This window comes from Lepus europaeus, chromosome 2 (assembly GCF_033115175.1).
Source record: "Lepus europaeus isolate LE1 chromosome 2, mLepTim1.pri, whole genome shotgun sequence".
In the NCBI taxonomy this organism is placed as follows: domain Eukaryota; kingdom Metazoa; phylum Chordata; class Mammalia; order Lagomorpha; family Leporidae; genus Lepus; species Lepus europaeus.
In genome coordinates this window covers 169,257,376-169,280,541 of record NC_084828.1, presented here as the reverse complement: position 1 = coordinate 169,280,541, position 23,166 = coordinate 169,257,376, and the positions used below count along the sequence as shown (strand labels likewise).

General features: G+C 48.4%; 1 protein-coding gene across 2 annotated transcripts in view; it reads right to left on the bottom strand.

The window, feature by feature from the left end:
• Positions 1–4,355, bottom strand: part of CNOT10 (CCR4-NOT transcription complex subunit 10) — an 81,718-nt gene extending 77,363 nt beyond the window's left edge. The window contains exon 1 of one of the 2 annotated variants that reach the window (XM_062215772.1): positions 4,118–4,355. In XM_062215772.1, the coding sequence (XP_062071756.1) occupies positions 4,118–4,139 (22 nt within the window). In that variant the 5' untranslated portion in view covers positions 4,140–4,355. The remainder of the gene's footprint in view (positions 1–4,117) is intronic. The other variant, XM_062215762.1, reaches the window with a different exon arrangement.
• Positions 4,356–23,166: the final 18,811 nt, after the last annotated feature.

Here is a 23,166-nt window from a genome sequence, read left to right as displayed (position 1 = left end):
GCAAAAATGATTAAACATTGCTGTCCTATTTTGTCTAGAGACTCAATTTGTGAACCTTCTGTTTTTTGGCCCAAGTCTGGCTCAGACGAAGATTGAGTGTGCCAAGCTCCAATTTTCTATGTGAATGACGAAACTCCATCCTTAGAAGAAACAGATTACGCTCCCTGCTTGATGAAGGAGTTGACCCCCATGTTCCCCCTCAAAAAGGGGGAGGGAACCAAACGATCGGGAGAGAAAGCTTCTACAAGACAATACCCCGTTCCTATTGAAGAACGGTTTACAACCTGTAGGGTTACTAGAACCTCGCATGTCCCTGTACCCCGATTCTCCCAGGTAGAAAATCTGATGGGCCCCATACATCAGTGCAGAATTTAAGAAAGGAACTGGTACCTGGGGAATTAGTAAAACAAGGTCTAGAAAGCCTCTTACTGCCAACAGAAGCGGCTACAGTTCAGGTAAATGGTCATCAAAAGGGAAATTCTGCCCAAGTTATGGGAGACAGACTTGCAGATGGAGCTGCTAAGCAAACCTCCCTAGATCTAATCCCACACAGCCCTAGAGTAGCACTAACGACCGGTCTACTAAGGAGGAAAGAGAGGGGCTACACCGAATGGAGCCCACTCAAATGGAAGCTGAAAAGTGGGTGCTCCCTGATGGGAGAGAAGTAAGTAAACCCGGGATGAGGAGACTACTGCCCATATAACATAAACGGAGCCATGTGGCCCCCAGGCTATATGTGATGGTGTGATGCAATACTTCAGAGACTATGGGTGTGTGGGAATCTATACCACGGCTAAGCAGGCAAGTAGAGGTTGTGTAACATGTCAGAGGATAAAGAGGTAATTAGAAAACAAAACACAGGAGGAAGACCTCCTGGGTTAAGGCAATTTCGAAGTATCCAGGTAGACTATACAGAAATGCCTCATGCTGTGGTGTAGCGGGTAAAGCCACCATCTGCAGTGCCGGCATCCCATATGGGCACCAGTTCGAGTCCCGGCTGCTCCACTTCCAATCCAGCTCTCTGCTATGGCCTGGGAAAGCAGTAGAAGATGGCCCAAGTCCTTGGGCCCCTGCACCCACGTGGGAGACCCGGAGGAAGCCCCTGGCTCCTGGCTTCGGATCGGCGCAGCTCCAGCCATTGCAGCCACCTGGGAAGTGAACCAGCGGATGGAAGACCCCTCTTTCTGCTTCTCTGTAACTCTGAATTTCAAGTAAAACAAATAAAGTCTTTTTTTTTTTTTTTTTGACAGGCAGAGTGGACAGTGAGAGAGAGACAGGGAGAAAGGTCTTCCTTTGCCGTTGGTTCACCCTCCAATGGCCGCCGCGGTAGGCGCGCTGCGGCCGGCGCACCGCGCTGATCCGATGGCAGGAGCCAGGTGCTTCTCCTGGTCTCCCATGGGGTGCAGGGCCCAAGCACTTGGGCCATCCTCCACTGCACTCCTGGGCCATAACAGAGAGCTGGCCTGGAAGAGGGGCAACCGGGACAGAATCCGGTGCTCCGACTGGGACTAGAACCCGGTGTGCCGGCGCCGCAAGTTGGAGGATTAGCCTAGTGAGCCACAGCGCCGGCCGGACAAATAAAATCTTAAAAAAAGGAAAAAAAGAAAAGAAAAATAGTTGCTGATGATAGCAGATCATTTTCTGGCTGGGTGGAGGCTTTCTCACAACTGCCATTGCTGGAAATGTCATCAAAATATTAGGACTTGTAGAGAATACGGATTCAAACAGTGGGGGTCATTTTACACTAATGATACTGAAGGGGCTGTGGAAAGGCTGGATAGTACACGGCTCTTCCACACTCCCTAGCATCCTACCTCTCCAGGAAAGGTGGGAAGGGTGAATCAGAAAGAAGACTGCCGAACCACCCTTGGAAACTAAACTCCCCTGGAGCAGTCGCCTCCTAAGAGCACTCCTTAGGGTCAGAACAGCTGGGAAGGGAGGTGTGACGGCCTCCCCAGGAACTGTGACCTGGGCTCCCTTGCGTAGGAGGACCACATGGCACCCAAAGATGAGTTTCTAAGGACTATGTGCTGGCCGCATCCTCTACTTTATCATCCGTAAGGTGCAAGGACTCCCTGCTCAGACTGTCAGGTTCAGTCCACCACTTCCCACCCAGCAGTTTGGTGCTGATGAAGATCTGGAGGGAAGACAGGCTCCACCCCTGCTGGGAAGGCCCACACCAAGTGCCCCTGACTACTGAGACAGTCCCGCGCACAGCCAAGGGGGGCTGAGCACCCCCCAGTTAGAGGACTGGAGCACCGGAAAGCGTGGGAGCCGTCTAAAGGACCGTGAAGGTGACCCCAGCCCCTCCCTCCGAGCTTCCCGTACCCACGCAGGCCACGGAGTCCGGCTCGGTGGGGCGTGCTGCTGGAGGAGGACGCTGCGCGGGGAGGCCTGAGTATCCAGTACTCTCGGGCTGCCCCGAGACAAGGGACTTAGGACGAAAATGCTGCTCCTAAACAACACAGCGCCCGACGGAACCATCAGAGGCATTGCGGCGGCCAGCTACTGGAGCCAGCGAACGGGCGAGAAAGCTGGAACTGACAACCCTTACGGGCTGGCTAAAAGGGCACTTTGGGAAATGGAGCGGTACGGTGGCTTCAAGCCCCAGCTCTCTCATAACTCTAGCTGGAGTCCTGAATCACATTATAAGAGAAGAAACAATTTGAGAACAAAAATAAGACTGAAAATGGGACCAGAAAGTCCAAGTGGAGCACACAGATTCCAAGAAGTCGCACTGAACAGCCAACCATTTTATACAAACCAAAGCCTTACAATTTAGGTAGCAAAGTTTCTTACAAAGTGGTCTACAAACTTAAATCAACCAAAAAAACGCGCTGGGCCTTATTCTCCAACTAGACATAGCTCTTACTTAACGGCAGTGCAAATATGAAAGGTCTGCCCAAGGGCCAGCGCTGTGGCGTAGCAGGTAAGGCTGCTGCCTGCAGTGCCGGCATCCCATGTGGCCACCGGTTCGAGTCCCGGCTGCTCCACTTCCGATCCAGCTCTCTGCTATGGCCTGGGAAAGCAGCAGAAGAAGGCCCAAGTGCTTGGGCCCCTGCACCCACGTGGGAGACCCCGAGGAAGGTCCTGGCTTCAGATTGGTGCAGCTCGGCCGCTGCGGCCAATTAGGGAGTGAACCGGCGGATGGAAGACCTCTCTCTGTCTCTTCCTCTCTCTATCTGTAACTCTACCTCTCAAATAAATAAATCTTAAAAAAAAAGAGAAAGTTCTAGCAGACTGAAGAGCAGGTCTTCCGGGGCAGAAAGTGTGTTGGATCCCTTTCTCCATCTTTGCGAACGAATCCATGGACAAGATGAGAGAGGCTATATGACGGAGGAAGGGCTTGAAAACCACAAGCGCTTCAGGTTTTAGAAAGGTGATTCCAGGCGAGCAGAAACGGTAACCCTGGCGCTCTGCACACAGGAACCGCCCCACAGGAGACAGGAGCTGGTCCCCTTGCACAGGCCAAGTTCACGCACAGCCTGTAACATCTCTCCCTCCTCCCCTGCGTCCAGAATTCTGCCCGAACACCGGCTCTGCAGGGGCAGTCCGCTCTGGAAACTCCACAACACACTCCATCACGCTCACCGCCCAACCCTCTGCTCTGCTGTTTTTCTTCTTAGCAGAAGCTGACGGATAAGGCCGTGTGCATCTGTAGCTGTGCTAGCGGCTGCTGAGCGAACTCTCCAAGTCCGTTTGTCAGTTACCGGAGAGATCCGGACCCACCGGGGCGGCCAGCACGGACGGACTGTACTCACTTTTCTCACCGTCGAGACGCAGCGGCTGACCTTGGGGAACTAGGGGAGCACAGACACGCAGAAACGTCCTGCCCCCTGAGGCAAGCGGGGCTCGCGAGGCTCCTTCCACGGGACGTGCAGGTGCACCCCAGCCACAGCCAGCGGCCGTGGAGGCAGCCGCGCGCGCCGGGTGTGCGGCGCGGCAGAACCAGCGCGTCCTCCCTGCGGGCCGAGTCATCGCAGGGAGCAGCCTGGGCGCTCCCTGGACTCCAGAGCTCGGGGCTCCAAGGCTCCACGTCGGCCAAAACGGCCGAGGCGGAGCAGGGGCAGGGAAGCGCGCCCGCCGCAGCCCGCCCCGCCCGCCCCGCGCGCCTCACCTGCGGGCTTGTCTGCAGCCATCTTCCCGCCTCGGCTCGAGTTCCTCCCTGCAGGCGGCGTGGCCCCGACTCCCGCCGCCGGGCTGGCCGCTGTCCGGGACCTCGGAGGACAACTCTGGAGCCCACCCCGACTCCGGGCCCCCCGGTTCCGGCCTGGAGAGTGGGCAGACGGCGGGCTGAGGAAGTGACGAGAGCGGGTCCGCGTCGTCTAGCAACAGCAGCGGCGGCGTCCCCGCCCAGCCAGCGCCCCAGCCTCCCGCCATACGCCGCTTCCGCCCCGCGGCGTCCCGGCACACACCACTTCCGGGAGCCGGCGTGGGAACTGCGCCGGCCCCGCCCCACGCCGGCGTCCGCCCCGCGCCCTGGGCCCGGCCCCGCCCCTCACCGGCGTCCGCTCCGCCCCACGTCGCGCCGGCCCCGCCCCACGCCGGCGTCCGCCCCGCCCTCGGGCTCGGCCCCGCCCCACGCCGGCGTCCGCTCCGCTGTCGCTCCCGGCGGGCCGAGCGCGGCTGAGGGGCCGAGCGCGGCTGAGGGGCCGAGCGCGGCCGGACGCGAGCCGCCTGGTTGGCGTGTGGAGGTGTCGGGGCGCCCGGCCCCGGGTTACATCAAGTTACAGTAACCGGCCCTGGCTCCGGAAGCCTTGCTCTTGGCCTGCGCGCTCAGATTTCTCACAGCGCTGTGAGAGAGCAGCTATTGCGGTAAACAATAAATAAAGGGGCAAACCCTTTATTTAAGAGTTTCGAATGTGCCGTGGAGTCGCAGAGCTGACGCACAGCGTTCCTGCACACGAACTCCTGCTCTCCCCGTTGAGACCGTCCTACAGTCCGGTGGCCGGGGTACACTGGACAGTCGGTGCGCGACCGCTAGCTCGAGGCTTTATTTGGATTTTGCCGGTTTCCTGATGGTTTCGGGTCCGGGTCGCGTCCGGGACGCCCCGCGGCGTAGTTCGTGTTCTGGCTCGGGGGTCCTCGGCGCTCGCGTGTCTTCGGTGGCCGTTCCGCAGGCGGCCGGCGGGGTCCGGTGAGGAAGGCGCCTTGTCCCGGCGTGTCTCTCGGTCAGGCTGCGGCTGTGCCCCCGTCCCTCCCGGCTGCTCTGGAGCCCAGGGCACGCTGACCCCTAGCTGGTGCTCCATGTTCTGCCCTTCCGGAACGAGGGTCTGCAAGGGAGACCCCACCCCACCCCACGCAGTTAGTTACCCAGTACTTATAGCAGCATGGACTAAGGACAGTCGCTGTATACTGTGGTTACGATCCAACGCTACGTTATTCTGTTGCGCGCATTGTCCCTGCTTTGCTAACTAGGAGTTTATTTGATTTGATTGTGTTGTGATTTATTCCGAAGGTAGATTGACAGAGAAAGGGAGAGGCAGACGAAGAGAACTGTTCCATCCACTGGTTCACTCCCCGGGCGGCTGCTGCAGCTGGGCTAGGCCGCGCGGAGACCAGGAGCCTGGAACGCCACCTGTTTCTCCCACGTGGGTGCAGGGACCCAAGCACTTGGGCCATGCTCAGTTGCTTCCCCGGGCGTATTAGCAGGGAGCTGGATCGGAAGTGGAGCAGCCGGGACTTGAACTGGTGCCGGTGTGGGACGTCACGGGCGGTGACTTAATCTTCTAGGCCACAACACTGGCCCCAGTTGGAAGGTTTTTTTTTCCATGTCTGCTCCTGTGTCCCTTTAACGTATTGCTTGTTTTTTTTTTATTTAAGTCCGCATGCATGAAGGAAAGCGCACATGTTGTAAGCGCAGCTTTTTGAATTTTCACATAATTAATACACAGAGCATCACCCTCACAAGGAAGCTCTCCTCATTCTTCCACAAGGGATGCTCATGTCTGATGTTAGGAATTACTGCCACCTGTTTTTAAGACTTAACGTAAATAGAGCACACAACATGTTTTCGTTGGAGTATAGCTTTTTTCTTCTTCTTTTTTTTTTTGACAGGCAGAGTGGGCAGTGAGAGAGAGACAGAGAGAAAGGTCTTCCTTTACCGTTGGTTCACCCTCCAATGGCCACCTCGGCCGGCGCACTGCGCTGATCCAAAGGCAGGAGCTAGGTGCTTCTCCTGGTCTCCCATGGGGTGCAGGGCCCAAGCACTTGGGCCATCCTCCACTGCACTCCCAGGCCACAGCAAAGAGCTGGACTGGAAGAGGAGCAACCAGGACAGAATCCGGCGCCCCAACTGGGACTAGAACCCGGTGTGCCGGCGCCGCAGGCGGAGGATTAGCCTAGTGAGCCGTGGCGCCGGCCTAGAGTATAGCTTCTTCTTTCTCAAGATGATGAGATTCATGTTGCTGAGTGAAGTAGCTTATTTCTTATTGATATATCATTGATATGTATCTCATTGATTTCTCATCGATATGTTACTGTACTATACATGTTTATTGTATTGTTGGACTGTGGATATTTTATGTATTTTGAATAAGGCCAGTATGTGTATTTTAGTACGACTTTTGATGAATGTGCATTACAACTCAACATAGAAAGGCAACCTGAAATGCAGTGGGGGGGAGGGGATTCCTTTATTGGGGAATCAGGAGGGGCTGCTTTTGATTCTGTAGAGGGTTTTGAGAGGTAAGGGGCCATGTTTGGACTGAATGCAGTCAGGAGACAGGTAATGCAGTGATTGTCAGTTTTTATCTAAGATGCAGGAAGATTAAGGCAAGCTAGAGCTGTCTTTGGTAAATAGGCAACATCATTCATTTTCATGGTTGTGCAGGGCCTTATTTCTGCCCTGCCCATAACACAGTGTTGGTGTGTTTATGCCTACCATGGTATGAACTTTGTTCATGATCTGTGAGTGTTGTTTGTGTCCAGTTGTTTGTGTGCCAGCAGAACTGTTTCCAATTTTTTTCAAATATTCTATATATTTTTCAAAGATTTATTTACTTATTTATTTGAGAGGCAGAGTTATAGACGGAGTGAGAGACAAAGATCAGTCTTCCATCCGCTGGTTCACTCCCCAATTGGCCACAACAGCTAGAGCTGGGCCAGACCAGGAGCCAGGAGCTGCTTCCAAGTCTTCCACGTGGGTGCAGGGGCCCAAGGACTTGGGCCAACTTCCATTGCTTTCACAGACCATAGCAGGGAGCTGGATTGGAAGTGGAGCAGCCAGGAATTGAACTGGTGCCCACATGGTATGCTGGCACCACAGGTGGAGACTTAACCTACTACTATGCCGCAGTGCCAGCCCCTGTTTCCTATTCAGTCCCTCTTTGCAGCTTAGCTGTCAGCAAAGTCATTTTTCACCTTCTCAAATGTGGTCCCATATCTGTTGGTTCTTGTTCTCTGCTTCATAGATAAGGAACTGAAGCACAAACATTTACTCAATTTCCCAAACCACAGGTCTAGTAAGTGGCTATAATCTTAATCATTGCATTGCAGGTTCAAGGATTTGTTTATTATTTCAGGCTGCTTATCTCGTCTTTCAATATTGACAGCTCTCCTTCTGTTAACAGCCCAGTTCACTCACGACATTGATGGGGAATTAATTCAGGAATAGGAAATGCGAAAACTCAATGGGACTCTGCTCTTGTCACCAGCTCTGGGGAGTCACTTGCCTCCAGCCGATGATGGTACCACTAGCCATTCAGAATCCCTCGAGTGGGACATGGGCCTTGCCATTTGTAGAAGGCTGTCTCCAAAGATAATTGTTAGCAAATCCTCCCATCCCAGTATGCGCACGCTGCTCCTCCAATCAAGAGGCGGAGATTGAGTGGCTAGGGTTGTGGCACAGTGAGCTAAGCTGCTGCCTGCCATGCTGACATCCCATATCAGAGGACTGGTTCAAGTCCTGGCTGCGCTGCTTCAGATCCAGATCCCTGCTAATGTGCCTTAAAGGCAGCAGGAGATGGTCCGAGGACTTGAATCCCTGCCGCCCACATGGGAGACCAGGATGGAGTTCCTGGCTTCTGGATTTGGGCTGGCCCAGTCCCAGCTATTGCGGCCATCTGGGGAATGAATCAGTGGATGAAAGATCTCTTTCTCTCCTCCCCACCATCTTTCCCTCTCTATTTGTAACTCTTTCAAATAAATAAATAATTTTTTTTTTGACAGGCAGAGTTAGACAGTGAGAGACAGACAGAGAGAAAGGTCTTCTTTCCATTGGTTCACCCCCCAAATGGCCACTACGGCCGGCGCACTGCACTGATCTGAAGCCAGGAGCCAGGTGCTTCCTCCTGGTCTCCCATGCGGGTGCAGGGCCCAAGGACCTGGGCCATCCTCCACTGCCCTCCCTGGCCACAGCAGAGAGCTGGCCTGGAAGAGGGGCAACCGGGACAGAATCCGGCGCCCTGACCGGGACTAGAACCCGGTGTGCCGGCGCCGCTAGGTGAAGGATTAGCCTGTTGAGCCACAGCGCCAGCCTGACAAGGGCTTAATCTGCTGTGTCACAACAGTGGCCACTTGGTATTTTGAAGAGAGACAGGATCAGTATTGCCAACTTTTCTTCTTGCCGCAGGTTCCAAGAAAACTCAGCATGGCAGTGTTACTGATCTCTTCACTATGAAACTTTTTGGTGTTTTGTTTGGCATAGTTTTTTGCATTAATTTTTATTTTTCAAATATTATATGAGCATTTTTCTTGGTTACTGGGTCTTTTTTTATTAAAAAGATTTAATTTATTTATTTTAAAGGCAGAGTTGGAGCAGAGGCAGAGAGAGAGAGAGAGAGAATCTTCCATCCGCTGTTCACTTCCTAAATGGCTGCAATGGCTGGCACTGGGCCAGGCCAAAGCCTTCTGGATTTCCCACCCTCCAATGGCCACTGCGGCCGCTGCACTGTGGCCGGCACACTGCGCTGATCCGAAGGCAGGAGCCAGGTGCTTCTCCTGGTCTCCCATGGGGTGCAGGGCCTAAGCACTTGGGCCATCCTCTGCTGCTTTCCCAGACGCATCATCAGGGAGCTTAATTGGAAGTGGAGCAGCTGAGACACGAGCTCGTGCCCATATGGGATGCTCGTTTTACAGATGGCAGCTTACCCTACTATGTCTCAGTGCAGGCCCCTAATATTTTTCTTTTTAAAAAGATCTTATTTGAAAGGCTGCTAGATGGAGAAAAATGGAGAGAGAGAGCTCCCTTGGCTGGTTCACTCCCCCAGATGCCCAGTGGCTGGGGTTAGGCCAGGCCGAGGCTCGGGTTAGTAACTCAATCTGGTTCTTCCATGTGGGTAACCAGAGTTCAGCTGCTTGAGCCGTCACCACCTGCCCCTGAGGCTGTACCTTAGTAAGAAGCTGGAATAGGGAGCAGAGCTGGAACTCAAGCCTGGAGACTGCAGCATGCGATGTGGGCACCCCAACAGGCGCTTACTGCCTGCCCGTACGCAGATATCTTCAAAGTATTTACAGTGGTTTCTTCTTTTTTAGGGGATCTATTTTATGTATTTGAAAGCCTGAGTGACAGAGAGGGAGGGAGAGACAGAGAGAGAGAGATCTTCCAACCACTGGTTCACTTCCCAAATGACTGCAATGGCCAGCGCTGGGCCAAACCAAAGCCAGGATCCTGTAGCTCCATCTGGGTCTCTTACTTGGGTGGCTGGGGCCCAGGCACTTGGGCCACCTTCTGCTGATTTCCCAGGTGCATTAGCAGGGAGCTGGGTCGGAAGCAGAGCAACTGTGACTTGAACAAGCACTCTGATGTGGGATGCTGGGGTTGCAAGGCGGCGACTTAACTCGCTGCTCCACAATGCCAGAACCTAAAGTGGTTTCTGTTTTCTTGGGTAAACTCTGACCAATATAAATCTTATGTAAAATATTCAGAAAAAATTTAGTGATGTGTATAGTCTCCCTCATCTCAAGACTTCCCAAGAGGCTCTTTGTTCCTTCTAGAGACACCTTGAGCTGCATGGCATTTAGATCTGTGCCTTTGTCATTATTTCTAAACTATAACTATAAAAATACAAGATGTTATTTCCAGAAGAATTAATAGTATAGTGGATTTTTCACAATTGTATCTATACTATATAACTATCATATGTCCAACTGCCAATGATCTACTGGTTCCATCTCCTGTAGACATTTCAATTTACATATGAAGGAAAAAAATAGATATCTTAAACATTTGTTACTCTTTAAAGTGGGGGTGGGGAATGTCCAGCCCATGGGCTGTAGGAGGCCAGGGAAATCATTTGGTCTGGCCCACCCTGCCAAGGTAACCACACGTGGGATTCAAAATTCAATAAATCTGTAGCAGATTAATTTTTAAAGGTTTATTTATTTATTTGAAAGGCAGGGTTGCAGAGAGAGAAGTAGTGACAGAGAGATCTTCCATCTACTGGTTCACTCCCCAAATGGCCATAACGGTCAGGGCTAGGCCTGGCTGAAACAAGAATCCAGGATCTTCATCCAGGTCTCCCATATCGGTGCAGAGGCCCAATTACTTGGGCCATGTCCCACTGATTTTCCAGGTACATTAGCAGGGAGCTGGATCAGAAGAGGAGCATCCAGGACTTGAACTGATGTCCATATGGGATCTTGACATCACAGGTGGCAGCTTAACCACCAGGTTAATTTTTAAACTGATAATTTTTTTAAAAGATTTATTTATTTATTTGAAAGAGTTACAGCAAGAGAGGGAGAGACAGAGAGGAAGGAGAGAAGTCTTCCATCTGCCATTTTATTCCCAAATGGCCACAATGACCAGAGCTGGGCCAGGCTGAAGCTAGAAGCCAGGAGCTTCATCTGGTTCTCCCACATGAGTGCAGGGATCCAAGCACTTGGGCCATGCTTTGATGCCTTCCCAGGCACATTAGCAGGGAGCTGGATTGGAAGGGAGGGACTTGAAGTGGTGTCCATGTGGGATGCTGGCACTGCAGAGGGCGGCTTAACCTGCTGCACCACAGCGTCAGCCCCAAGCTGATAATTGTGTATGGCCTGTGAATGACGTTATAAATATGCAAATGGCCCTTGGCAGAAATTTCTCCATCCCCGCAAAACAGGACTTTGAGAACATTATTTCAATTATAAATATGGGAAAGTTGAGTGAGATTTTGTTTTATCCTTACCATCACCGTCATGAGATATTTTAAAACAGAGTACAATATGACAAGTGTATTTAACCACTCAGATTTAACAAATGTCAGTGTTTGCCACATTTGCATCGGAGGTTTTTTTTTTTTAATTTTACTAGAACAGCCGACTCCCTCCGTTTACACTGCCTCCCTGACTAGGTCTCCCTCTCCACCCCACCCCCCCAGAGACAGCTGACTCTGTTTACACTGCCTCCCCGACTAGCTCTCCCTCTCTCCCTGCCCAGAGGTGGCCACTACTCTGAATGTGGTGGGCCTCCTTCAGCTGCACATTTGCAACATACATGCACCTGGAAACAACAGTTACCAGTTTTCATTCAACTTTACAGAAATATCACACTGACTTTATCACTTGGCAGTGGGCATTTTTTTCACTCAACATTATAGTTTAAAGATTTAATCCCGTTTATGTATGTGTGTGTGGAGAGGAAGGACGGGGGCGGGGGGGGGGCAGTGCTGTAGTGCAGCAGGTTAAACTACTGCCTGACATACTGGCATTCCATTTCAGAGTATTAGTTTGAATCCTGGCTGCTCCACTTCCAGCTCCCTGCTAAAGTACCTGTGAAAGCAGCATTTGATGGCCCAGTGCTTGGGCCCCTATCACCTATGTGGGAGACCAAGATGAAGTTCCTGGCTCCTGCCTTCAACTTAGTCCAGAAATAGCTGTTAGGATCATTTGGAGAGTGAACCAGCGATGGAAGATCTCTCACTCCTTTCTCTCTGTTGCTCTGCCTTTCAAATAAATAAATAATCTTTAAAGAATTTATGGGCCGGCGCCGTGGCTCACTTGGCTAATCCTCTGCCTATGGCGCCGGCACCCCGGTTTCTAGTCCCAGTTGGGGCGCCGGATTCTGTCCCGGTTGCTCCTCTTCCAGTCCAGCTCTCTGCTGTGGCCCGGGAGTGCAGTGGAGGATGGCCCAAGTGTTTGGGCCCTGCACCCGCATGGGAGATCAGGAGGAAGCACCTGGCTCCTGGCTTCGGATCGGCGCAGCATAGCGGCCACTTGGGGAGTTAACCAACGAAAGGAAGACCTTTCTCTCTGTCTCTCTCTCTCACTGTCTAACTCAGCCTGTCAAAAAAAAAAAAAAAACCAACCAAAGAATTTATGACAATGAATTAATGACTTTATAATTTCTTATCCTTTAGAGTTGTTAATAACCATTTTTCAAATTTAAATTTTATTTTTTAAAGATTTGTTTATTTATTTGAAAGAGTTTCACAGTGAGAGAAGGAGAGGCAGAGAGAGAGAGAGAGAGAGAAAGTCTTCCATCCACTGGTTCACTCCCCAATTGGCTGCAGCAGCCAGAGCTGCGCTGATCTGAAGCTAGGAGCCAGGAGCTTCTTCAGGGTCTCCCATGCAGGTGCAGGGGCCCAAGGACTTGGGCCATCTTCTGCTGCTTTCCCAGGCCATAGCAGAGAGCTGGATTGGAAGAGGACCAGCTGGGACTCAAACCAGCACCCATATGGGATGCCGGCACTGCAGACAGCAGCTTTACTTGCTACGCCACAGGGCTGGCCCCTGTATTTAAATCCAAATTTATTGGAGAGACAGAGAAGGCTGCCATCCATTGATTCATTCTCCAGATGCCCACAGTGGCCAGGACTGTGCCAAGGCGGAGGCCAGGAATTGGGAACTCAATCCAGGTGAGTTGTGGGTGTCAAGAACCCAATTACTGGAGCCCTTATAACCTGTTTCCCCTCAGGGTCCACACTGGCAGGATGTGAAATTAGCAGGAAGCTGAAACTGGGAGTGGAGCCAGGACTCAAGCCAGACAGGCACTCCAATGTGGAATATGGGTGTCTTAATGCCTGCCCTCCTTGGATCCTTTATAATTTTTAGAAATGCTCCTTTAGAATTACTTAGACATACATATTTTTAAAATATATTATTCATGAGCACACAAAACAGGAAAATGTAAATAAACTGGTAAAGGTATTTTCAGAACATCTTTCCATCACATCCCCACTCTGAATCACTTCTCAGTTCTGCACCCTCAATGTCTTTGCTCCGTGGCGTCGCCCCTTGTGCCCTCATGAGCACTGGTGGAGGAGGAGCGCCTTCTCAGAGCGTGAGTGCATCACTGCTGTTTTAATTCTGGCACTTTCTGGATCTTACCAGAATATAGAAAGCATGCCAAGTTTTCAGATCACGTTTGCACACACAGATCTGGATTGACAAACACACATCGGCCTTGTGACAACGGCACCCGTGGGACATTCCCAAATGCTGCCAACTGCTGAGATGAGTGAGGGGCTGAGAGTCACTGAAGTACAAATACAGCGAATCTTTCCTGGAGTGCTCCATTCCACATTTCCCCTACTTCTCTTGGGAGAAATCGGTTGCCTGCCCACGTCCGGATCAGTGACCGGCTAAAAGAAAGACTTCACTGTGCGTGCCTTGGGCTCACTGTGCATCCGCCGTGCTTGGGGGCATTTCTGTGGGGATATCAACCAGGAGGAGTGGGGGTGGCTGCGGATAGGACAACCTCCTGTCTCTTTACCTCTATGTATTCATCTCTTCTTGGAGTCATTTTAAAAACATAGCTACAGAGGTCATTCTCGAGCCTGCGTGCAAAACTCCATGAGTTTTTCTAGGACACATACTACAAAAGTAGTTGTTTAAAAAAAATTTTTATTGCTAAACTTCCAAGTTTAAAAAACATTTTATTGCTAAGCTTTCAAATTTAGAAGTGGGGTGTATAACATCCCACGTGTCCATGTGTCCATCCCCAGCTTCATTTTGCTTCATCTACCCTTCCTCCTTGTTTGCGACTGGGTTGTTTTAAAGCATCATATCACTTCGCTCCTAAAAACTTAAGTATGCCAACTCGAAAAGAAACATGCAAATATTTTCTTGTATAACCACAATGCCATTATCTCACCTAACAAATTTCGAAATAAGTCCTGAATGCCATTCAATCTGCAAGCCTTTTTGTCATTTAGAATAAAGATCAAACAGGAGCCTTCATTTTACTTGGTTATGTCCCTGTTTCTTTTCAGTCTTACGTTTCTCTTGTTCTAGAAGAGTACCCGTCCCTCCCGTGTTTCCTTGCCTCTACTTGTTAATGAAGTTAGAGTCCAATATGAGGTCCCTCTTTTGGGATCAGCTGCATTGCTTGCTTGTGGATTGCATCCTTTATCCTCAGTATCCTCTTGTGGCTTAGAGGTCAGTCCCAAAGACTTTGATGATTATTGCTAAAAAAAAAAAAAAAAAAATCAGAAGACTTGCTCCTAGGTGATTCTGTGTGCTTCCTGCATCCCCTTGGGGAGGCAGAGTGTTGGTTGACTCTCTGTGATGTTAACTTTGATTCTTGGGGCCAGCGCTGTGGCGCAGTGGGTTAATGCCCTGGCCTGAAGCACCGGCATCCCATATGGGTGCTGGTTCGAGTCCTGGCTGCTCCACTTGCAGTCCAGCTCTCTGCTATGGCCTGGGAAAGCAGTAAAAGATGGCCCAAGTGCTTGGGCCCCTGCACCTGCATGGGAGACCCAGAAGAAGCTCCTGGCTCCTGGCTTCAGATTGGCGCAGCTCCGGCCGAAGTGGCCAATTGGGGAGTGAACCATCGGATGGAAGACCTCACTCTCTCTCTCTCTCTCTCTCTCTCTGCCACTCTTCTCTCTCTGTGTAATTCTGACTTTCAAATAAATAAATAAAAATCTTCAAAAAAAAAAAAAAAGATTGATTCTTGGATTCAAATAGTTGATCTGATTTTGCTTGTTTCCTCTCAGCCTTTCCGCTCTTGTGTGTGTGTTGAATTTATGTGAAAGGCAGACACACACACAGAAGCGAAGCGATCTCCCAGGTGCTGGTTCATTCTTCACAATGTCCCCAACGTCTGGGACTGGGCCACACTACAGCCAAGAGCCGGAGCTCACTCTGGGGTCTGCCACGTGGGTGACAGGAACCAATTACTTGAGCCGTCACTGATTGCCTTCCAGGGAGCTCATTAGCAGGAAGCTAGGCTGGAAAGCAGAGTCCAGACTTCAGTCCAGACATGGATTTCCGATATTCCAAGCCGAGGCGTGTCCACCGCGCCCGACACCCATCCCCACTGTGTGGTTTTAAAAGCAGCGATGACCATTCCTAATGGTTGGGATGATTTTCCAGTGTGGACGTTGCTGCGTTTGGACACTGGGAATCAAGGGTAGGTGAGTGTTCCTTAAATTGAACACCCTAGATGCCTTCTCTGCTTTACCCTCGCCCCAGTCCTGGCCGGAATTCTGAACTGAAGAACCTCCCCTTTTCCATAGGCAAACTTGGTTTTACTGAAATACATTTTATTTCTGAAAGACTGAATATTTTATCTTTCTTTATTTTATTTTTCTTTTTATTTTTCTTGACAGGCAGAGTTAAACAGTGAGAGAGCAAGGTCTTCCTTCCGTAGGTTCATCCCCAAATGGCAGCTATGATCCGGAGCCAGGAGCCAGGTGCTTCTTCTTGGTCTCCCATGCGGGTACAGGGCCCAAGCACTTGGGCCATCCTCCACTGCCTTCTCGGGCCACAGCAGAGAGCTGGACTGGAAGAGGAGCAACTGGGACAAAACCTGCACCCCAACTGGGACTAGAACCCGGAGTCCAGCGCCGCAGGCAGAGGATTAGCCTAGTGAGCCGCGACGCCAGCCTGAATGTTTTATCTTTCTACAATTTATTTTATTTATCTGAAAGGCAAAATGACACACACACACGCACACACACAGAGAATGACAGGGAACTTCTGTCCTCCGGCTCACTCCCCAGATGGCTGCCAACAGTAAGGCTGAGATGTGCCAACGCCAGGAGTTCCATCTGGGTCTCCCATGTGCAGAGTGGGGACCCAAGGAAGTAGCTAGGCCATCTTCCACTGCTTCTCCAGGCATGGCAGCAGGGGGCTGGATTAGAATCAGAGCAGCCAGGACTAGAACTGGCACATGGGACAGTGGCTTAATCTTCTGTGCCACAATGCTAGCCCTGAGGCTGGGAGTTTAGTTTTTGGCCTAAAATGATTGATTTTCAGAGGAAAAAGTTTATGACTCAGAAATCTCCAGGACTGTTTTTTTTTTTTTCCTAAAAAATTATTCTTAACTGATGGCTTTTTATGTCTTTTTGCCTGTTTTAATCAACTCCAGTCCTTAATTTTCAATATTAAAGTTATTCCATTTTGTGCCAATGAGAGAATATAATCTCAGTGATTGTCCATTATTAAAACTCTGCCATGTTTTTTGTTGAAAAAATTTATTTACTGGCTGGCGCCGTGGCACACTAGGCTAATCCTCTGCTTGCAGCGCCGGCACCCCAGGTTCTAGTCCTGGTTGGGGCGCCGGATTCTGTCCTGGTTGCTCCTCTTCCAGTCCAGCTCTCTGCTGTGGCCTGGGAAGGCAGTGTAGGATAGCCCAATTGCTTAGGCCCTGCACCCGTGTGGGAGACCAGGAGGAAGCACCTGGCTCCTGGCTTCAGATCAGTGCAGCCCGCCGACCCTAGCGGCCATTTGGGGGGTGAACCAACGGAAGGAAGACCTTTCTCTCTGTCTCTCTCTCACTGTATAACTCTGCTTGTCAAAAAAAATTTATTTACTTATTTTCATTTTATTTGAAAAGAAAGAGGGAAATCTTCTGTCTGCTGGTTCACTCTTTTTTTTTTTTTTTAAAAAAAGCTTTGTCATTGGTTTTCTTTTTTTCTTTTTTAAAAGATTTTATTTATTTATTTGAAAGTCAGAGTTACACACACAGAGAGGTCTTCCATCCACTGTTCACTCCCCAATTAGCTGCAATGGCTGGAGCTGCGCCAATCTAAAGCCAGGAGCCAGGAGCTTCTTCCAGGTCTCCCACATGGGTGCAGGGGCCCAAGGACTTGGGCCATCTTCCGCTGCTTTCCCAGGCCATAGCAGAGAGCTGGATCGGAAGTGGAGCAGCTGGGACTCAAACAGGTGCCCATATGGGATGCCGAAACTGCAGGCGGCAGCTTTACCTGCTACGCCACAGGGCCGACCCCTCTTTTCTTTCTTTCTTTTTTTTTTTTTTTTAGATTTGTTTTATTTATTTATTTATTTATTTATTTATTTATTTTACAGACAGAGTTAGACAGTGAGAGAAAGAGAGAAAGGTCTTCCTTCAATTGGTTTACCCCCAAATGGCTGCTGTGGCCAGCAGGCTGCACTGATCCGAAGCCAGGAGCCAGGAGCTTCCTTCTGGTCTCCCATGTGGGTGCAGGGCCCAAGCACTTGGGCCATCCTCCACTGCCTTCCTGGGCCACAGCAGAGAGCTGGACTGGAAGAGGAGCAACCAGGACAGAACTGGCACCCCAACCGGGACTAGAACCCGGGGTGCCGGCACCACATGTGGAGGATTAGCCTAGTGAGCTGTGGTGCCGGCCTAAAGATTTGTTTTATTTATTTGAAAGAGTTACACAGAGAGAGGAGAGGAGGAGAGGCAGAGAGAGAAAGGTCTTCCATTCGATGGTTCACTCCCTAGTTGGCCGCAATGGCCAGAACTGTGCCGATCTGAAGCCAGGAGGCAGGAACTTGCTCTGGGTCTCCTACGTGGGTGCAGGGACTCAAGCATTTGGGCCATCTTCCACTGCTTCCCCAGGCCATAGCAGAGAGCTGGACTGCAAGTGGAGCAGCCGGGTCTCAAACCGGCGCCCATATGGGATGCCGGTGCTTCAGGCCAGGGCGTTAACCCACTGCACCACAGCACCAGCCTCCATCTCTCTTCTTTTTTAAAGTAGATTTATTTTATTCATTTGAAAGAGTTACAGAGAGAGGCAGAGACAGAGAGAGATCTTCCACCCACTGCTTCAGTCCCCAAATGGCCGCCTCTAGGTCTCTCATGTGGGTACAGGGGCCTAAGCACTTGAGACATCCTCTGCTGCTGGCAGAGAGCTTGAAATGGAGCAGCTGAGACTCAAACTGCCCCCCATATGGGATGCTGGTGCTGCATGCCAGGGATTTAATCCGTTGCACCTAGTGCCAGCCCATGGTTCACTCTTCAGCAGCCAGAGCTGGGCCAAGTCAAGGTGCCCAGAACTCAGTCTGGGTGGCAGGGATCCAAGTACTTGAGCCATTGCCTCTTCCTCCTGTGGTGTGCGTTAGCAGGAAGCTGGAGTTGGAAGTGGAGCTGGCATCTGAAGTAGGCACTCCCACATGGGATGTAGGCATCCCAAGCAGCAACTTAACTGCCGTGCCAAATGTCCACTCTGCATTCTTTCTAGGAACTTCCAAACTGCATCCAAAGTGACTACACTGTTTTGTGTTCCCATCAGCCGTGCAGGAGTGTTCTGATTTTCCCACATCCACATTAGCACTTACTGTTTTGTTAGCATGGTAATTTGGTTGTCACATTCCTGTTGACTAATGATGTTGAGTAACTTTTCAAGTGCTTATTGACTATCTGCATATCTTCCTTACATAAATACCTATTCAGATACTTTGCCTATTTTCAACTGAATTTTCTTTTTATTATTCACTTGTTTAAGTTCCTTATATATTATAGAAATAAATTTTTTAAATCAGATATGCAGTTTGTAAGTCTTTTGGTCAGATGCAGGATTTATAAATATTTTTTTCCCATTCTATGAGATATTTTTACTTTTTTAAAAGGATTTATTTTATTTATTTGAAAGAGCTACGCTGAAAAAGGAGAGGCAGAGAGAGAGAGAGAGAGAGAGAGAGAGAGAGGTATCTTCCATCTGATGGTTCCCCAATTGGTCGCAACAGCCAGAGCTGCACCGATCTGAAGCCGGGAGCCAGGAGCTTCTTCCAGGTCTCCCACTCAGGTGCAGGGGCCCAGGGACTTAGGCCATCTTCTACTGCTTTCCCATGCCATAGCAGAGAGCTGGATTGGAAGTAGAGCAGCTGGGACTTGAATTGGCGCCCATATGAGATGCTGGCACTGCAGGTGGCCGCTTTGCCTGCTACACCACAGTGCTGGCCCCAAGATGTTTTTACTTTTTTTAAAAAAAAATTTAGTTATTTATTTAAAAGGCAGAGTGAAACACACACACACACACACAGAGAGAGAGAGAGAGAGAGAGAGAGAGAGAGAGAGATCTTCTATCCTGTGACTCACTCCGGGCCCATGCACAGGGAGCTGAATTGCAGGTGACAACTCAGTTCACTGCACCACAGTGCCAGCCCCTCCATAGGAATTTTAGAATCAGCTTGTCAGTTTCTACAGAGAAGTCAGCAGGGATTCTGACAGATTTTGTTGAATCTGTAGATTAATTTGGGGAGAATTTTCATCTTCACAATATTTTTTTTTCCTCTTTTTTTTTTAACTTTTATTTAATGAATATAAATTTCCAGTATACAGCTTATGGATTACAATGGCTTTCCCCTCCCATAACTTCCCTCCCACCCACAACCCTCCCCTCTCCCGCTCTCTCTCCCCTTCCATTCACATCAAGATTCATTTTCAATTCTCTTTATATACAGAAGATCAATTTAGTATAAAGATTTCAACAGTTTGCACCCACATAGAAACACAAAGTGAAACATACTGTTTGAGTACTAGTTATAGCATTAAATCAAAATGTACAGCACATTAAGGACAGAAATCCCACATGAGGAGCAAGTGCACAGTGGCTCCTGTTGTTGACCCAACAAATTGACACTCTAGTTTATGGCGCCAGTAACCACCCTAGGCTGTCGTCATGAGTTGCCAAGGCTATGGAAGCCTTCAAAGTTTGCCGACTCTGATCATATTTAGACAAGGTCATAAAAGACAGAGTAAGGATAGTAACCAATGATTCTAAGAGTGGCATTTACCAGGTTTGAACAATTATACAGCATTAAGTGGGGAAGAGGACCATCAGTACACACATGTTGGGAGTAGAGCCATTGGTGGTAGAGTAGAGGTTATGATTACAAAGGAATGAGGCCCAGGTGCGCTAGACAGGGTCTAGAACAAAGGAAAGAGTCATTATTAGAGGAGCTAAGAAAGGTGCTGTCTAAGCTACAAGTAATTTTTCTGATTGAGAGGCAAATAGAACCTGATAGAAGGGGCTTGATAATAATCTGTTGGGCTTTAGGCCTTGTAAATTCAGAGGCCCAGACCTATCTATCTCTTCACATGGGGTATATCCTAAGGGAGATGTGAACCTCCTAGGGGAAGGCACTCTGTTGACTTTCATTACTTAGCTGGCCTGGGAGGAGAGCTGGCCAGGTAAAGGCAGGGGGCATCTCTAACAAGAAATTTACAGTTCTGCCTGCAATGTTGCTGACCCTACTTGACCATCCCCTCAGCTGCAGTGGTCACTTTGGAAGTTGGGCTGAGTGAAGGGCTTTTCAGCTTAGAGCCAATAAGATCTGTGGCTCTGACCTGGGCATCCTTCGACTCCAGGGCAGGTCCATTTCCAGTGATCCAACTCTTGGCAGAGCTGCCAGGGCTCTTCACAAGCTGACTTCTGCTGAAGCCCAGACTTACCACATTGAAAGCCACTGCAGTGGACTGGCCTGTTGGGTCTCCTTGAGGGCAGATCACTGTACAGATCAGCCATTAATAGGCCTGCCACCCATTGCTTCTGATGCCGAGCTTTCTTTTCCTCCTGGTTTGTGTTAAAGCAGACCAGAGGATGCAAGTCAAGGGAGTGCCCAAGTCCCTTCTCTAATCTTCGGTGGCCTGAACTACAAGTCTATAGTCACAGGCATGTTCTGTAGTAGTTTTTCTAAGGTAGACAATGCCCATGAGGAAAATTATATTCTCACTTTAAAACTTTCTTTCCCTTTGGTCTGAAAGGGAGGTTTTTTCTACTTACTGTATACTTCGCTGATGGCGAAGTGAATCTAGCTATGAGATTATTATTTAAGTTCTTATTTTGGCTATGCTATTGCAGAAAAATGTTAGCCATCTCTTTTATAAGGTCTAAAGATTAAATTGTGCATCCTACAGATTCCTTTATAATAGAATTAGTTTCCTACCTTGAAGAGAATAGAGAAATGAAAGAACAAGTTGGGCTTAGAATAGAGAAATGAGGGAGCAAGTCCTAGATCGCTTGCTGACAATAGCAATATTACATGAATACTTAGCAAACCGTTTCAACCATTAGATAACAACTTAAGAAAACATTTACCAGAAGGTCCAATGCCTTCTATAAATTTTAAGAATCATGTATTTGAAAACACCTCTTAAATATCTAACATGGTGTAGTTTGTTTAGCCAGTAAACTTAAGCACAACCATCTAAAATGTTTTTAGTTTCTTTCTACCAACACGTTTAAAACATATGATACACAGATTCAGGTCACACAAATTAAAATGTATCTTTGATTGATTTTAGCAGCTTAAATTTATGGACAATCTTATCTATAAGCCATTTAAAATAAAACTCTTAATAAAATTTCCCCATGTGGACATACAATATGTACACACATATAACATAGCATAGTAGACCAATATAGCAATTTTAATAATAGCTTTTAAAATCTTTAACTCTTTTTGTAGATTGTCAATTGATTTGAATTGCTTTTTGTTTTTAGTAACCTCAGTTAACCATACTTTCTCTCAGTTGGTACTGTTAATACATTATTGGCTTCATCTGTTTACAGAGCCATCCCAAAGTACTGAATATAATAGAAGTGGCTGGAAAAAGTCCATGGGAACCTATAGGAGGACAGCTAAACACAGAACCAGCAACGCTTTAGTTTTATGGGCAGCACATCATATATAACTGTGGATGACAAAAGACTTTAAGTCGCCATGTTTACAATTATAAACTCATCAACCAACAAGAGGCACTTGCTTACTTCACAGTATTTTTGAAAGCACCTGTAGGATTTTACAAGTATTTAACTCTTTAGGCCTCTGGGGCTTTCTCATTAAGATAACTATCATGTCTAGTATCACAAGATCATTAGACTTTTTAATTCTCAAACATTTGTATTAATAGCATTTTCCATTATAGAAACTTAAAGTTTGGTACCACATCATATCTTGACAGTACTTCTAATATAATCCAAATAGCCTGATTAGTTGGTGTCTCTATAAGATGAGAGACATAGGTCTTTCGATTTTTTCAGTTGGGCCCAAACTGGAAAAACCAAAGTCCAGGATTTACTGGAAATTTTAGAGACCAGATTGTTTGAAACTTTGATTTTTTGAATGCCTGTCAAGAATGCCAAGAAGGCTCAAAATCCAAAATATCTGGTTGAAATAAGATTCCTTAAAATCATGACATAACATAGACCAAATTTGATCATTGTTACAAGGTGATTATTCAAATCTTTGAAAATAAGCACATATTTAAATAACCCATAGCTCTTAATAAAAATGCAGCTGTTTTTGAGCAATTAGCATTTAACAGACATCAAGAGAACATAATAGATTACTTTAACACATTGCTTTAACAGAGCATCAGAGTTTAATTCTATGTCAAAGAGAAATTGAGCTTCCTGTGATCTTTTGCTGTGAGGTTTCCTTCCTTTACCTTCTTTCATATTGGTGACCATGTTTCTGTGTTTCTGTGTGTAACACATCTTTAAGCATCTTTTGCAGGGCAGGATGAGTGGCAACAAATTCTTTCAGTTTTTGTTTGCTATGAAAAGTCTTAATTTCACCTTCATTCACAAATGAGAGCTTTGCAGGATATAGTATTCTGGGCTGGCAGTTTTTCTCTCTTAGTACCTGGGCTATGTCTCGCCATTCCCTTCTAGCTTGTAGGGTTTCTGATGAGAAGTCTGCTGTGAGTCTAATTGGAGATCCTCTAAGAGTAATCTGACATTTCTCTCTTGCACATTTTAGGATCTTTTCTTTATGTTTCACTGTGGTGAGTTTGATTACAACATGTCGTGGTGAGGATCTCTTTGGGTCATGTTTATTAGGGGTTCTATAAGCTTCCTGTACTAAGATGCCTCTGTGCTTCTCCAAACCTGGGAAATTTTCTGCTAGTATCTCACTGAAAATGCCTTCTAATCCTTTCTCCCTCTCCATGCCTTCAGGAACTCCTAGAACCCGAATGTTGGGTTTTTTAATAGTATCCTGTAGATTCCCGACAATATTTTTTAGATTTCTAATTTCTTCTTCTTTTCTTTGGTTTGCCTGTTTCCTTTCCTGTTCTCTGTCTTC